The sequence below is a fragment of the Megalops cyprinoides genome, chromosome 7 (genome assembly GCF_013368585.1).
Source record: "Megalops cyprinoides isolate fMegCyp1 chromosome 7, fMegCyp1.pri, whole genome shotgun sequence".
Lineage (NCBI taxonomy): Eukaryota > Metazoa > Chordata > Actinopteri > Elopiformes > Megalopidae > Megalops > Megalops cyprinoides.
Window position 1 is genome coordinate 11,577,389 of NC_050589.1, and position 17,151 is coordinate 11,594,539.

The following is a 17,151-nucleotide window of genomic DNA, read 5'->3' on the forward strand; positions in this document are numbered from 1 at the left end:
CTCTCTCTTTCTCAGGAATCCCTCACAAACCAGCCAATCTCCCTCTCAGCGTTCAGCACTGTCCAGCCATCTTCAGGGAGCGATTAAACAATGACAGCCTCCTGCAAACTGTCCTTTCTGAAAACAGGAGCTGGTGCCTCGGCGTCCTCAGAGATAGACCTGTATCTCCGCGTAACACCAGTGAGCAGCTGCGATATGATCAGACTTCAGCTCCACACACTCCTGGAGCGTATCTTTAGTGCTGAGCTGTAAAATGGTAAGAGCTTTCAGATAACCCTTCAGTTAAAGAGACACGCTTAACTCACAGCGGCTGCACAGGGGTAGCAAAAACACCGGGCCTATCAAAGAGACAAATCATTGACTATCAGAGCATCTCTTATCTCTCCTCTTATTCCTGCTGTGTCCTGCTATCTCCTGGCGTGAATGTCAGAGAGTGCAGACCTTTCGGGTCTCTAATGAGCCTGGAGAGATAAGCCCTTATCTTAGCCCAGCAACCTCATCATGCTGACTTCTGAGCAGAGACGTACAGTGGCCCGCAGAGGAAACACACAATCCGCAAGTCAGCTTCAACGCCGTGCCCTGCACAGACAGGATCTTTACACAAATTTTAGATCTTGCCTTGTAACAAAAAGATATAAAGATTTATTTAAAGCCAAAATGACACAAAACTGCCACGGAACTGATGTCTGTGTCAAAATTTTTAGAAATGTCTTTGGAGAACTCCGCCCTGAACTCTACCTGCTCACGACCGAGCCAGCTCCCACACAAAACTGGAGGAGTTTACGGTTTTGCAATGTTTAAAAATGTGTTGTAATACTGAAATCTGACAAGCACTGTATGTACACAGTGGTGCTCACAAGTCAAAACACAATTGAAGATAACACTAAGCAGTTATAAACATGCCTGTCTGAACTTAATCCTGCCCACAGGCTAACGAGCAAGAGAGTCACTATCAGTCATGCTCTGATGGAACTGACACCCTCAAACAAGACAGCATCTCTCTTACATTTGAGCAAGGAGCTTAAATGGCTGAAATGCACAGACTGAAAAGACCGTCAGTCAACTGTCAACATCAAATGTTTGAGGCTTTTTAATATCTCAAGCTTGTGAAAATGGGTTGTCATTTCCACAGAGCAGAGCAGCAGACAGGTAGGTGGAGGTCCTGCACTGGGCAGCTCACCCCTGTCACATGACCGAGGAGCAGTGCTGTGCTGCTTCAATGCCTGGTCTCCTCCAGAGAGAGATTACTCAGATTCCAGCATTTAATGGTTAAATCCTGTATTACACACACTGAAAACACAGGGATATTCATTTTATGAGAAAAAAGTTCAGTTAAGTTCAGTTTAACTCGCATGCATTCACTGTTAAGAGTGTGGAGAAAATGACAGTGATTGTGATGTAACTATTAAAAATCTCATCCTGTCTATGAAGGCTTATCTCATGCAAGTCAAACTTTAGAAGTTTTTTTGAGCTTATCCACAACCATGACTGCCTTTCACTGCATGTAAAAGCAGACAAACATGATTAAATTACTCTCTAGAGGCTTGCTTCCTATTGACCTCCACTCTCTACTGAACCACTATCTAAATGAGCCACACAAGGCTAGAGATTTGTGGAGGCAACACAGATAACAGAAATCAATCAGAGCCTTGGATCTCCGAATAACTCACTGTTGCATAAGAAAAATTACTGGAAGGAAAGCAATCATATAACATGACCTACTGAAACCAGGGGAAACCTTCAGAGAAGAGCCGTGTACTCAGCTGACTTTGCAAAGAGAGATAAAATGCTCTGGTAAAATGTAGCATCTCTTTCAGTGCAGATAGCACGCAGTTCACTCTCAGCAGCTCAATGCCACTTCTCCAACGACATTTCGAATGAAAACCATTCTCTCATATCCCCAGGCTTTCGGTTCTGATCCTCGGACTCAAAGTTAAATCAGATTTGTTTTCCCCTTTCCCTCTGCGAAAATTCCAGACTTCTCTTACCACCTGAAACTTCTCCCCATCGATCACCTCCACAATGGCGTAGGTCTTCCCCACATCCCTCATTCTGTAGGGACACTCTGACTGCGTCTGACTGTCCCCACGCAGCTCCGGTGTCATTGCGTCGGGAGACACTGGCTCCCAGAGCTCCTGAACCTGTCCTCCCCTCTGACTCCTCAGCAACAATCTCTGAACTTTCCCCCTCCTGGACTTTCACACTGTTTTTCCCTCTAGCCACCCCCCACACCCACACCCCACCCCACCCTCTCAAAAATGTCTTGTAAACAAGTTTAACTCTAACTGGCTGTAGTTTAATTGTTAATTTCAGGCAGTTGCTTTAAATAACTCAAGCAGCAGAGAGCAGAAATTCCTCTCTCTCTCTCCCTCTCTCTGGACAGAAATGCTGGGGATAAGCCTTTTCCTCTTATTTTTTGTAATCCTTTTACATCAATATTTCAACACTGCACTAAAATGTATTTTCTCATACAGCAAGATGCTTCAGTTGCATGTATTTTTTATGAATATATCAAGTGATATGTATACTTCAATGAACTATATTATTTTGAATAAAATAGCATGGCTTCAGCTCACTCGAGTTATTTACAGAGCATGTGTCAATCACATTCTCAAAGCACTTATGCTACAGCACGTTTTGACAATCTCAACTGTAAAAATGTGCTATGACAAAGTTTGATTGATTGATTGAATGAACGTTATGAAAAGCTACAAGTACAGTGAATTGTGGGTAATAGGTACTAAAAGAGACATGGAAAACGGCAGCACTGAGGGTGCAAAGCAATGACGAATGAAACCAGATGGTTTTGGGGTCACAGCCCTCAGATTTCAACATTGAGCCCAAGGAATTGAACAACAGTTTCTGGGCCTGATTGCAAAGCCACAGCCTTTATCATAGAATTGACTGAGTGCAACATTTAGGCCACTACAGGAAAACACCAACAAACCCAGCAGATGACCAAACTCATTCATTCCTTCTGCCCACCCACATCCAACAAATTCCTACAGTACGCTAGAGGTGTGGCGCTTACCGTATTTGGCATCTGAACCACGGGGTCGATATACGCTGACACGTCATCGTAGCTAGACTGCAAGCTGATGATGTCATCGATGACCTCATCCATCTGCATGGGGAAACAAAACAGCCTTTTCAGTGGTCTGCTGTGGGGAGACAGATTTCAAGCGTACACCAAGTCTGGAGAAACGAAAAACTGTGACATCGCTAGCAATGGCAAACATCAGTGTGTTATTCACATAACATTCATCCTTTTCATAAACTAGCTCCACACTCACAGAAGCACCCTCACTTCACTATGCTTAAACACACATTCCAGACACGGATCTGAACACATTCCATTGATGCTATGCAATGCCGTACAACATGCACTCCCACACTCCTCCAAGATGTCATGGCCCAGCAAAGCTCGTCTCCGACTACCTGTGGTGTCCACAGACTGTCAGCATGAAGGCAGAGGGAGAGGGAGAGAGAGAGACAGCAGTAATTCCAAGAGGATCAAAGTCTGCAGTGTTTAAAAGGGCTCTTTAAGATGGCTGGGTGCACAGTAACTCCTGAAACCGTAATTACCTCCCAGATACAGTAATTGCACAGTTAAACTGCAATGGCAGTGAAGCTGACACTTTGGCCTTTGGGTACAAGTCAATCAGAAGGCTGCTCCCTCAAATACTGCTCTCAGGGAGAAGGGTTTGTCACTGACCAATCAGGGAGGTATCATTCAGCTTTGCCAAGGACATCTACTTTGTTTGTGTTTAGGGTCCATTCAAGCCCTTTCCCTGGGTTGAAGTTTGCAACAGAATTAACAGACATGTTCATTTAAAAACCACAAATGAAAGAATGCTGGGAGGTTTTTTACAGTCCAGCAGTTTCTAACAGTGTATGAGTGTGTGGTTTGTTGTGTGAGTGTCGTGGTTAGGAATGCATACTGAAGTAGCACAGCACATCATTTCCTCGAACAATGAATGAGCCGTTCCATGAAAATTCACTTCACTTTTGCAGTGGCGCTAACATTCATTTCATACACTGCTTTGACCAACAGTGTTTTTCAGTTTCGTAAGAATACATACAGGTTTCTCAGTTGTCTTTTTTCCCAGAAGTTTAAAGCATATATATCTCCAAAAGAGACAGACACAAACATTTCTTGTCTCAGATTTTACACAGTGTGCTGTTCCAAAGCGGCATTAAAGAATTCCACATTCCTAAAGTCCCTACTGTAGCAGGAATGGCTCCTAATACTAACTACACTAAGAGGTGCCACCAAAAAGAAGCCACCATATTTATTTATATTCATTCCTCCTCACTGCAAGCATCTCCAAAGATTCTGACCACAATTTCACACATGAATACACACAGCTTGTACCTTTTTTCATACCCTGCAAAATCAGAATCATAAATGTCCCCACAGGACAGACGCAAGCACTTCCTGTCTGGTGTTAGATGCTCAGGGGAGAAGCACGTACCTCTTGCTCCTGGCTGCAGCTGATGTTGAGGAGGGCCATGGGGCTGTTGGGAGCGCTGTTTCCACCCGAGCTGAGCAGCTGATCGGTGCGCATGCGTGGGGATGGGGCGGGGCCGGGGGCGGGCTGTAGGGGGGGCAGAGGAGGTGGGGAGGGCTGCACCCCTGTGACGGCGTGAACCGCCTGTTTGTTGCCGTAGGTGGTGGAGAGGTACTGTTTGAGCTGCTGTCGCTGTGACTGGCGGATGTGGTAGTCTGTGGGGTTCTCCAGGTGGGTCTGTACCTACGCAGACAGGAGGCGGGGCTTTAGGAGTTTAGGGGCGGGGTCAGTGTCACTGCACCATACAATAGACTGGCGATGTTAATAAAAGGGTTAGCTAAGTATTCAGCTAACCAGTTTCAAATGTTAATGACTATTTGGTTACTGGTTAAAAATAAGCTCATCTTAAGAAATAAAGAAGAAAACAGGAAATGAACCTCATCATAGGAACGCTTCTGTGAAAAGTTCTCTTCCTGACATTCTGAGGTTCATCTTCAGTACCAAAACACCCAGGTATTGTTTAACATGCACCACTTCATTCAATTTATTTCAGAGTGACAAAATCACTTGTGATTGTGTATCCTGTATGTGTACGTGTGTGTGTGTGTGTGTGTGTGTGTGTGTGTGTGTGTGTTTGTGTGTGTGTTTGTTTGTGTGTGTGTTTGTTTATGTGTGTGTGTGTATATGTGTGCTCGTGTATGTGTGCATTAGTGTGCATGTGGGATTACACAGAAGGCCCAACAGAAGAAACCCTAGTATTGTCAATGATCGCTCCTCCCCTTGCTCTTGATTAGGGAACGTTCCACGCACAGTGACCACCTCCATTCCTACACAGCCAATCAGTGCAGTAAGCAAGGGGATGTGGGTGTGTCTGAGTCTGGGGGCATGACCATGATTGGGCAGCACACAGGGTCAGAGCTGAACCCCATTTCTGTGGCATGAAGAGTGTTCTGTAAAGGTTCCCAAAAGGGACAGAACGCATTTACACTCTATCCATCTCTTTTACTGCTGAGCCCCAAGCAGATGGTCAGTGGGGGCCATTTTTAAACTGGCATGATCCAGCTTGGAAATGACCACACAGTTTTCCAGTGTCCGCACTGACATTATAACCCTCAGGTCACGAAACGCTAAACGGGCTTTCGCAGAGGGAAAAAGAAACCAGATCTAGGTCAGGGGTGAAGCTGTGTTGACCTAGATACCGGTGTGCTCTAAGGGACAGACAGCAGTTCACACCAGTCTCTGTTCCCAATATTGAACTCCATGTCCTCAACAAACTTCCACCTGCTAGCTAGGCAGCACCAAGGACATAACAAAACAGACCTTACAAACAGCAGGCTGAAGGGCTGTGTTTTTCAGCTGACTACACTGATGGCTACAGCGATGAACTCTGAACTTAAACACAGGTGCACAGGGCAGGTTATTTCCTCTGAACCCTGCAGGGGACCCAGCCAGGGGAAGCTGGGAAACGGCACAGGGGAGAGGGATAAAAGGATCAGCACTGTGCATGTGTTATGTTCTCTGTCCCTGCGGAGCCAACAGAGATGACACCTTGTCCAGTAAATGTGAAGGCACAGAAGCCAGGCTGACACAGGCCCACCTGGACTCCCTTTGAAACGGGATTTTCATCAGCAGTGTTCGATGTACGAGAGACACCCACATGTCTCTGTGGCAATCAGCACCATGGTGATCAGCAGGCCAAACAGCAACAACCCCTCGGCCTCAGTGTTACTACAGCTGCAGTTGCATTGGCCCGCAGACGGCCAATGAGAGGCCGGGGTTTATGAGGCTCCAGATCTGTATTCGGTTACCAAGTAGGGATTTGAGTTTGATCAGCATCTTGTGGTGCCATTTAGGCAGTTATACAGTAACACGCTGTTCTGTTCCCGGGAAAACATAGCACCCGACAGTGTGCATTAGCTTAACTTAGCAGATGTGCTGACCCAGGGCAGCCAGCCATGGCCTCAGATCTACCTCTAACATGCTGTTTCACTAGAACACCCTGAAGATGAGATGACTCCCCAGAGTACCTAATGGACCCCCCCACTCAATCCTACCTTCCACCCCAGCAGTTACCCTGACCACATGTGGCTCCACAAATCCTCCATGCCATTACTTGGCACAAAGACACCACTGGTTTCATTATGTTTGATTTATTTTTGTGGGGCAGCTTCAGGTATTACTCTGGAAGGTGTTCTCAGCCTTTGTTCCTTTGAATGAAGTAGTTTCTCTCCAATGAGAGTGTCTTTGTGAGGTTTTTTTTTGTGTGGTACACATTGTTTAGCCACCATTTGACCCTGAGAGGTAGTAACTCTGATTGCATCTCAAAGGTCCATAATAAAATATATTGCCTTGCTACTTCTTGATTAGCTTCATATCGTAACCTCACCTTTCAGTTTTTAACCAACTAAAACCTGTAACATTTTTACACATCCATAACCGGCATATGTAACAGTTTTTCTGTCAGATTAATGACTGTAGGATTGACTCGGACCAGTTTGTAAAGGAAACATCTCTGTCCGGGAATCACTGGACTCCTGGCACAGACTCAGGCTCACTGAGCATAAAGTGTGAACTGACAGTGTTCAGCATATAGACTCTATGTGGCCAAAGTCTCTGGCTGAGATCAGACAGGAACACAGAGACCGCTGTGAACTTGTGTGTGGAATCTTACTATGTGCGTGATGCTCAGTGCAGACATGGACATTTTCCTCTGCCATGCACATATATCATCTAACATTATCCTAATATGTTATTAATGCATGCCATATGAATTTGTGTATCTTATTAATATCTCACAGAATATTAGCCCACATTGGCAAATCTGATTGTGTTCATTTTATTTAAGAGGAAAAGATACAAAACGATCAATTAATTTTAAAAAAGGATGATGGTGTTATGATTGTCTCTATTTATTTATTTAAGTACAATGGCCAATAGTGAGCATCTATAAAAATGGAAAAAGCAACACTCTCACTGAAACATTTCTAAAATGTCAGTAAAACATTGATCATGGGCTGTATGAGAATATTACAGCAGAAGTCAAAATTCATGATTATGAATTGCATTTCTTATCTTACACCCCTTCATGGCAAAGAAGACACAGAAAATGCAAAACACTGCAGGTACACACTCCAAAAGGCTCGACCCCCTGCCTCCTCTCACGCGCCTACGCATTTTTCTGAGACGATTAACAGCAGGCCCGATGACTGACAGGAAGACTAATGTTTTCTGTGCCATTGTTCCTGTGGTGTTATTACCTGTATCTATGTACCTTTGCTGTGTGACTCGCTCTGGATACAAGAGTCTGCCAAGTGACTAAGTGTAAATGTAAAAGAGCTCCTCAACCCAAGCTCCTCCACTGAAAAAAGAACACTCAGAGTGGCTACTAAAGGCCTGTTAGCCCATGCCTCTGCCCACCTCATCTGGAGACATAATACAGGAAATATTCACTCTTTAAAATGGATAAGGGAGTGTGATAAGGAAAGAGTCATGTAATGAGCAACTGTGGAATCTGCTAAGCTGCCGAATGCTTATCTCCTGTGTTGAAATGTGTTGAGAGCAAAGCAAGCCTGCTGCACATTCTCCTCCCTTAACTCACACTGCCGTCGACACCACACCTTCCCTCCCCTCACTCCTGCAGACGGAGGCGACATGAGTTCTGCACAAACCCGGGCAGAACCACCACAGTGAAGTCCCCGCCCCCAGCTGAGGGGTGCCTCCTGCTGGATGACTACCCGAGGGTCGCAGGAGTTCACGTCAAACCCTCCTCCCCTGTCAGGGCGACCCTCCCCGCCCAACTTGTTATCAGAGGAAGTGAGCTTTCAGAAAGTGGCCTGGTCCTTAAATTTAAGATGTCCTTCCATTTCACAGACATTTTACACTAGGATTTTAGTGCAACAGCACCCCTCACATCCCTAGTGCGGTGCTCTGTCCCTCATACAGGCCTCTGCTCTCAACAACTACCTCTCTCATATTAGACACTTCTCTATTAGGGCTCACACACATCCTATACATCCCTAATCATTTCAATGTCTCTCCACAAATAGGCTACACCCCTATCAGTGGCCCCTCCTCCAAAACAGGCCCCTCCCCTAGCAATGGCTCCTCCCTATATACATGCTCTACCCACTTAAATGGCTCCTCCCCACACTGCCCCATATATATTGGTATATATAGGTGCCCCAGGTATATTTTAGTTCCATCACCTAATGAAAGGCTCCTTCTTAGACACAGGACACCCAGCCACACCTACTCCCTCCTCTGTGTTTTCCCCCTCCCTCGAGACTCACCCTCAGGACCTCCACAGGGACCTGCATGGGCTGCTGGAACTGGGCAGGGGTGTTGATGGCGGGAGTGGGCGGGACCGGCATTTGGTGCTGATGCATGTACTGGCGGGCGGCGGCCTGCTGGCGCTCCCGCTGCTCCTCCTGCTGCAGCTGGTCACGCATCAGCTGCAGACGCAAGCCAATGCGAGAGGCCATGGTGGGGGGGTGGGGGCGGAGCCTCGGGCCAGGGGTCGGGGCACAGGCGAGGTCGAGGTCACTGCAGAGACAGTGGAAAAAAACATGAATGATCAGACTGGACTGTGCTGAACAATATACCCTGTAGGGACCAGGATACATTTCAGAGCCTTTTCATAAGAATTTATATATTATTGTATATTATATATTATTATATACACCGTATACTGTTTGTTCTTTTATGTCTTTTGCAAACATGGCAGCACAACAACTTGTGTTTCCACATGAAGTGGTTTGCAACTTTCAAGGGTTTTTCCAGGGTTCTTGACCACGCCCCCTCCCCACCTCAAATAAAACACAGTTCAGTTAATCTTCAGGGGATTTTTTTGTTTGTTTGTTGCACATGTAAACAGTAACAGAGGCTCTGTTTTGGGTGACAGGCTGGGTGCACACCCAAATCTAGAGGCCACAAAATGGTCCCCTGCAGAGTTGCGTGACCAAGATTTGGGGAAGTGATGCACCGGTCATGTGGGACCTCTTATTCTGTCTGGCCGCTTGCTCTCATGTGATTACCTTTTTTTCCAGCGAAAACCCCACAGCCTCCCCCAAAGCACCCCAGACCGTCCCCATTTCCCAGCACCCCTCCTGTCCTCCTGGAGAGTCCCACAGCCAAGGTTCCCCTTTTTGGGAAGTCACGCACAACATGACAGTGCAAAAACACTTCAACAATCACACACGCTCTGACTCAAAAAAGTGTCACTGTTATCCCTCGGTTGAGTGCGGGTGGTGAACCGCGACAAAAAGGAGACCAGCCAGCCGCGACCATGGAGTGCCCAAATTGACCTCATGGTTTCAGCGATTGCTTTTGTTTATTTCTCACTCGTCTTCATCACCATGACAAAGCAGAATGCAGCAAAATCATGTACTGTAACATACAAACACCATAAAGATGACAGGAAGTCATTACTCAGATCATTCAAGCTACTCATGAACATAAATGTTTCAAAGTTGTTAAAGATCTGCACTAGTAAAGTCACAGGTTCAAATCCCTGATATCTGTGTGTGTATCAAGCTGCCAAACTTAAATTACATCAGTTCACAGATTAATAAATTAATTTTATGTATTTATGCAAACTCCACATGCTTGGATGAAAGCTTGTGCTGTGCAGAACATAATGCAATTATAATATCTATCCTCTTTGCTTTTTCACAATAATAAAAATGGAAAAAAAATATCTTAACTGTGGGTGCAGTTAATCCTGGAGGGAACCATAACAGTCAGATGGATAAAATACATAAAACGCTAGTAAAAAGTATTTCATTTATACTGTCCATCCATATTATCTCTGTCACCACCATCCTTCTGTGGTAGACCTCAGTTTTTTTTTTTCAGTGACTCAAAATGTTTGAAGTGCACGTCTGAAATTTCCCTGCGCGGGGTGGCTGGCTGGGTACTGTGCTTTATCGCTCAAAGCAGAAACTCTGGGGGTCTGTGGCATTCAGACGACCTTCGCACCAGCAGCTGGCGGCCACTGTGACAAAGACTGTCAGAAAGACCGGTGCTTCCCCCGTCGCGACCAGCGCCATCACATGATGTCTTGAAGACCATGTGACTGCGCGTAACCGTGGCGTTTAGGGGATCTTCACTTTGCAGAGATCTCTAGTGACACCGGTGCTACTCTGCTGCGCGTAGTTCACACCTATGCAGCTGCTCAGACCACAAGATGCTCTCAGCGGGTGACGGGCCACAGCTGCACCTGCGGATACAGGTACAGTGACCTGTCTGGGGCATCACCACAAACCACAAACGCATCACTCTGTGAGTCTGAGGCGGATCCTGCTCAGATGGCAGTCAGATAGCTGCATTTAAATACCGCTTCCCTCACACTGCTAGGCAAGTAATTAGTCGGCTTTTGGTGAAAAATACAATCAAACTACATTAAAAAGAGTACTGTGGGTTCCCAGTATTTATTTAACAAATAAAGAGAATTTAGGAAGTTGGCTCTCTAGCTGGACTGAAAATGTAGTCAGATGTAATTCTGGAGGTGAAGTGTGAAGGGGATTTTCCTCTTTTGGGTAGAGGGGCACAAGCTTGATATAGTGCAGAACTCAAGGCTCGTGCTGTCAAACGTAGAGGCACTGGAGAAGACAAACAGGGTAAACACAAGGCCCGGAAATGGTAGACAAAAAAGAAGGTGCCTCCCACAATTGTAAACCCTGACGAATAACCCCTGAGGCTGGGATTGTGGTCGATCTGATCTCCGAATTAAAAAGCTGAGCCAGGAATTCCTGGCACAGGGACCGGCGCCACCATGACTCCAGGCCAGAGAGGTAAAGGCTGGCTGCTTCGCTTTCCAAGAACAGATTAACAACCTTTCAACACATGCACCTGAACCACGATCACCGTCTTTTTTATTAAGGACTCTAAATCACATTCACAGTGCATGGGAGTGAACACACAGGAGCACCATGATGCAAATGTTGCACTCCCCCACTTCCCCTGATAAAATGCCTGACACAGTACTTCAGCACTGCAAACATGCATCTCAGAAAGGGATTGCCGCACAAAGGGTCCATTGAGAATCTCGCATATTATGTCATCAGCTAAAGATCAGAGACCAGTATGGAAACCGGCCAATCAGACTGAGGCTTTGGCAAAAAAAAAAACATGTATTGTAGAGGCTTCTGGAGCAGAGCAGCAAGGAGAGAGAATGAACACTGTAAGGCATACTGCAAGGCTTGCTCACGCATAATACAGAGTTTATAATTATCGTTATGATCATTATTATTATTACTGTTCACAGTAATAATGCTGTCACTGAAGACGGCTCATGTTTCATGAACTCTGTTATATCTAAAGTCATTTTAGGCCACCGAGAGTAACCCCATAATGAGGGACACCCATACACTACTGGTGCTAAATTGTGCATTGTGGGTAATCTGCATTAGAGAATGAGGGTGTGGGACTGAACCTGGGCCACCTCTCCTGGCTGGTGTCACCGTGAGACCTTCTGCTGACAGAATAACACTGACAACGTGGTGTCATATACTGTCTTTGAACTCCATCTTCACTGTGACATTACATCAGAAGCATAAAGAAGACTGGGAATTCTTAACAAGAGGTGGGTCTTATATAGCACTCATAACACCTTGACAAACTCTGCATAATGCATCATAACAGTCTTCATAAGCATGCATACATACACATATTTTATTTTTCACATACTGTACATGGATATGTGGAATGTCATTTCTGAGTCAAAACTGTCATAACACTTATGATTGTATGCTTCATATCTTTATGTCAATTGATACGAGCTGGTCCTAGTGTGTACCCATTCTTATGACAACAGTTACAGCCATCCTTTAGAACTGGTGATAATGTGTTACAGTAACACTAGTGAACACTGAGAATGAAAGCCGATATACATCCAGCTTCAATATACATCCCCTCTGACCAGGGAATACCTGACATTCCTGCACTTGTTGTAGCAAAATACAGTTATCGTGTTTCGTCCAGAGTTTCAGAGCTTCCTGAAAATATCCGGCCCCTAGAGGGCACTACTGGAGAAGATCAAGGAAAACACCTGTGTGCATCTTCAAAAAAAAATGTATTTTCTAAAACTGTGTGTGTGTACATGTGTATTTATGTGTGTGTGTGTGTGTGTATGTGTGCGCGTGTGTGTGTATACAGGTGATTTTGTATGTGTGTGTATGTCTGCGTATGCGTGCGTGTCTAAATATTTATATGTGTGTGTGTATGTCTTTGTATATGTGTGTGCATAGGTGATGGTGTATGTGTGTGCATATGTGCATTTGTGTATGCATGTACATTAGTGTATGGGGAGAGGGGATTTGGCATAGGTGTTAACTGAAGTCCATTCCCCCTGTCTTCTCTCTTTGACACACCCATAAGAGAACACCTAATGCACCCTATCCTGCCACACAAGGCACGCAGTAAGGCTGTCAACACACTGCATCGGTCTGCACTACTAGAGCTGTCCACTGCTGCCGCGTCCCACCGACTAAAATAACTCTTTCGCTTCCTGTTCCCCTTCTCAGAAACAGAAGCTGCGCATTGTGGTGGTGAAGACATCAGAAGGAGCTAGCCTTCGCAAGGCACAGAAACACCCCAAATCTGTATATAACACCCCAAATCTGGATAAAACACCCTAAATCTGCATATATAACACCCTGAGACAGGATTAACACCCCAAACCTGCATAAAACACCTTGAGATAACATGAACACCTCAAATCTATGTATGACCCCCTGAGACAGCATTAACACCCCAAATCTGCATATGACTCACTGAGACAATATATAACACCCCAAATCTGCATAACACCTCCAACATGGGTAAAACCCCAACACAGCACTAACATTATAATACAGCATTCACACCCTAACACGATGTCTGTAAGTTCAAAGCTGGAGGTGTCAGAGGGTGATTTCGTCAGACTCCTAGCACGATGTCTGTATGTTCAAAGCTGGAGGTGTCAGAGGGTGATTTCGTCAGACTCACTTGATGTTTTTAATAGGGAAGTGAATCTGTGAGAAATGTGCAAAGTCACTGGATGGAAGACATGAGCTAATCTGCACAAAATGCACAGAGACACAGAGATGGCACGATGAGGAACCCTCTAATCTGCAGCGAGAGCCGTATGCTTTATAGAATCATCATGTGCGGAAAGAAACAGCTGGGCTGCTCAACAGAGACAGTCAAGGCCTTCATCCTGGAGTCATGGGAAGTGCTTTACAACCTTACAGGCAGCATCAGTGACCAGTGGGCAGCACCGTATGGCTCTCAAACCCCTGCTGAGGTTGGAGATGGTCACTCGTGGCCCGGTCCCTCAATTTAAAAACTCCGGTTCTCTCTGTCAGCCTCAGCTTGCCCAATTCCACAGCAGCAGAGTGGAACCATGTACCAGAGTCACTGGCGGTACGCTCGCTTGCGTTTTCAACGATTTTAATATGCATACTATGCTTCAATCAGCTCTGCCCCCGATCGCTGTTCCTTCCTCTTTATGGTGGACAGCTGCTTCCTCTCTCGGCTCGCTTACATCCAGACCCAGCTCTCACTGCCAGGCAAGCGCCCCGCCCACAAACACAGCATAACAAGAGCGGCATTTCTGTGTACGTTCGTTTCAAAGAACCCCACATCCTGCACACTTTCTGCTGGCTATACTTCGGCGTAGAGAGTACTGAAACTTGCTGTAGTTACAGACTGATACTGTATGTCAGCACTGCGGTGTGGTAGTAAAAGAACCAGCCTTCAAACTACATGGTTAGACAGAATTTAACCCAGGGTACACTCCTGCCACTGTGTCCTTGACAGGCCCTTGTACATAATCTGAAAGGCCTCTGTGTACATCCAGCTGTATGAATGGTTAACATGTAATATGTAAGCTAAGTAAGTGGCCTTCCTGTAAGAAGTGGTGCTCGAGGCAAAGGTTTGCACAGATCTTTATATCATCACTGATCTTTACATGATCCACCCAGCTCATCCTGCTCACCCTGCCCATCACAGTAGCCAATCCATATTATAGCAACCTGTGAATCTGCACAGAATTATTCACAGCATGACACCCCTAAAAATGTTCTCAGGGCATCTGCCTAGAGGACAAATGGACACATCAGATTGGACCACAGAGCTGAATGATATGGCAAGCAGTGGTCATTCTGAAAGTGAATAGACATGATGCCATTTGCAGAGCGGTAAGGCCTGTTTGTACTTGGAAGAATAGCTGCATAGATAAGCATGTGTTCGGGGGAACTAGAACTGACCACTTACGGTCAGTACGATCTGAGATTACTTCAGAGGAATTGAGAGAAAGAAGTGACTCCTCTGAGCTGGGCTGTGGTAATTTCACAGCAACATCTAAAACACTGCACCACTAAGACACATCAAAAAATGTGATTCTGAGGGAGGCAGAAACGTACATTTCAAACTTCCAGGAAAATAAATGACAAGACTTTAAAATGAAGTGGAACAGAACCTAAGGTAAAGGGGAGGACTGGTTTCCTAGGAGGCCCACAGAAGGGAGCTGGATGTGTGGATGAAATGACTAGCGACTTCAGATTATAACCACTCGCACTGAAACACATCCAACGCATTTTCAGTTACCAGGAGAGGAGCCTGCATGACCAAACAGATTACTTTCATGGACAACATTAGCCTACAGTCGATATAACATGATGCTAATGGAGGGGTTTAAAGTCAACCCGACTCATGGCATATCTATGTGATTTCAAATCAGGTTTATTTCATTCAATCCTCTATATTCTCTAACAGGCAGCCCCCACACACTGAGAATCTTAAAAGGGAACTGGTGACTCAGTCAGTATAAACATGTCAAAACATGTTAGAGCATTTTAGTGCTTCTTTCACACACATACACACACACACACACACACAAAGCATAATAGACATGTAGAGACCCTGACCCCCCTACCCGACACCCACTCCCCAGCCACCACCGAGGGGGTGACACTGAAGGAGGTGTGAAGGGTGTGTGCAGAAATGTCACTGCTTCTGTCCCACAGGGGGACACCTGACTCCCCCCTGTTCCTGCGGCCCCCTTTCCCCCAGTAGGACTGCTGTATTTCAGCCACACACAGTCACGCCTCAGGTATGCCACGTATTTACAGTCCAACTCTCTCAGCAAAGCCCCTGACCGGGGCCTGCGGCTCCAGCAGCACCCATTGGCTATCTGCTGGCTATTTATACCCAATTACAGTGTTATCTAATGTATTTCAAATCTTTGCTCTCTTGTTTTGTTTCTTTTCTGTTAATGACCTCCTCTGGCTGTGCTGCCTGCGGGCCTTGCCTTATGCACAGTCACCTGGGGCGCACAGCTATACCAATACTAATGCTAATGCTAATGCTTATACTAACACTAATACTAATGCTAATAGAAATGCTAATGTTAATGCTAACACTACTGCTACTATTACTAATGCTAATACTAATACTAATACTAATCTCAATACTAATACTAATACTAATTCTCACACTAACATTTATTTACTAAATTATTATTATTGTTATTATCATTAACAACAAGAGCCGTGATAATATTAATGATAATATTAATGATAGTAATCCTAATAATCTATCTCTCTGAATAATCTTACCTGGGAACTCCACCCTAGCCTTTATCTGCAGCAGTTTTTTATTTTTACAAAGAGTTTTTTAATTGGACAGAGAGTTTGAAAGCGATGACTGTGCATGGTTCTGACTGAGCCCTGCACCAGCTTCCCTGAGCAGTGAGCCACTCTGGAAGCCCGGGCTGAGCAGGAGAGAGAGCAGGAGAGAGAGCAGGAGGGAGAGCAGGAGGGAGAGCAGGAGAGAGAGCAGGAGGGAGAGCGGGAGGGAGAGCGGGAGAGAGAGCAGGAGAGAGAGCAGGAGGGAGAGCAGGAGAGAGAGCAGGAGGGACAGCGGGAAGGAGGGCAGGAGACAGGGCAGGAGGCAGGGCCCAGGACGAGAGGCACAGCTGTGGGAACTGTCCCCTCTATAGTCCTTTCTCCAGAACCACACATCTTTATTTATTCAGCTCCCTAAGAGGCCAGGGTGGACAACAATTACCTCTTTGTCAGCGGGTTGAAAGAGATCTGTCTGGCTGCGGCAATCTGACCTCTACATCGCCAGGCGCCCAACGCGGGTGGAAAGAGCAAGCTGCAAACAAACAAACACATAGTTATCATCGTCATCATCATCATTGCCATCATCGCCGTCATCATCATCATCATCATTGCCATCATCGCAGTCATCATCATCATCATCGTCGTCATCATCGTCATCATCGTCATCATCATTGTCATCATCATCGTTGTCATCGTCACCATCATCGTCTTCATCTCCATTATCATTTTTGTCATCATCATTATCGTCATCATCATTGCCATCATCATCATCATCATCGTTGTCGTAAACATAAACTGCATATTCCACCACTGACTGTGTCAGCTGTGGTGAACAGAGATTTAGGGTTTTACAGCCAGACAATACCCAGACAATATCATTTTCCATATTCTAGCCATTTTCAAATATTAGAAACATACCCCTGAGATCATGCGCTTTATACAAATCATATAAGCATTCCTTTTGCATAAAGGCTGTCAATCATTTGCTCTAGATTTTAAAACCACTTCTTATTTAGGCTATTACTTACATTTCA

General features: G+C 45.5%; 1 protein-coding gene across 4 annotated transcripts in view; it reads right to left on the minus strand.

Annotated features, from left to right (window-relative positions):
* The window catches only part of LOC118780804 (transcription factor EB-like), a 31,770-nt gene that overhangs the window by 4,101 nt on the left and 10,518 nt on the right, over window positions 1–17,151 (minus strand). For 3 of the 4 annotated variants that reach the window (XM_036533502.1, XM_036533503.1, XM_036533504.1), the window contains exons 2-5: window positions 16,560–16,649; window positions 8,801–9,053; window positions 4,476–4,754; window positions 3,032–3,124 (exon numbers count right to left, since the gene is read on the minus strand). In XM_036533502.1, coding sequence (XP_036389395.1) covers window positions 3,032–3,124; window positions 4,476–4,754; window positions 8,801–8,992 — 564 coding nt within the window. In that variant the 5' untranslated portion in view covers window positions 8,993–9,053; window positions 16,560–16,649. Of the gene's footprint in view, window positions 1–3,031; window positions 3,125–4,475; window positions 4,755–8,800; window positions 9,054–16,559; window positions 16,651–17,151 lie in introns of all 4 variants that reach the window. The other variant, XM_036533505.1, reaches the window with a different exon arrangement.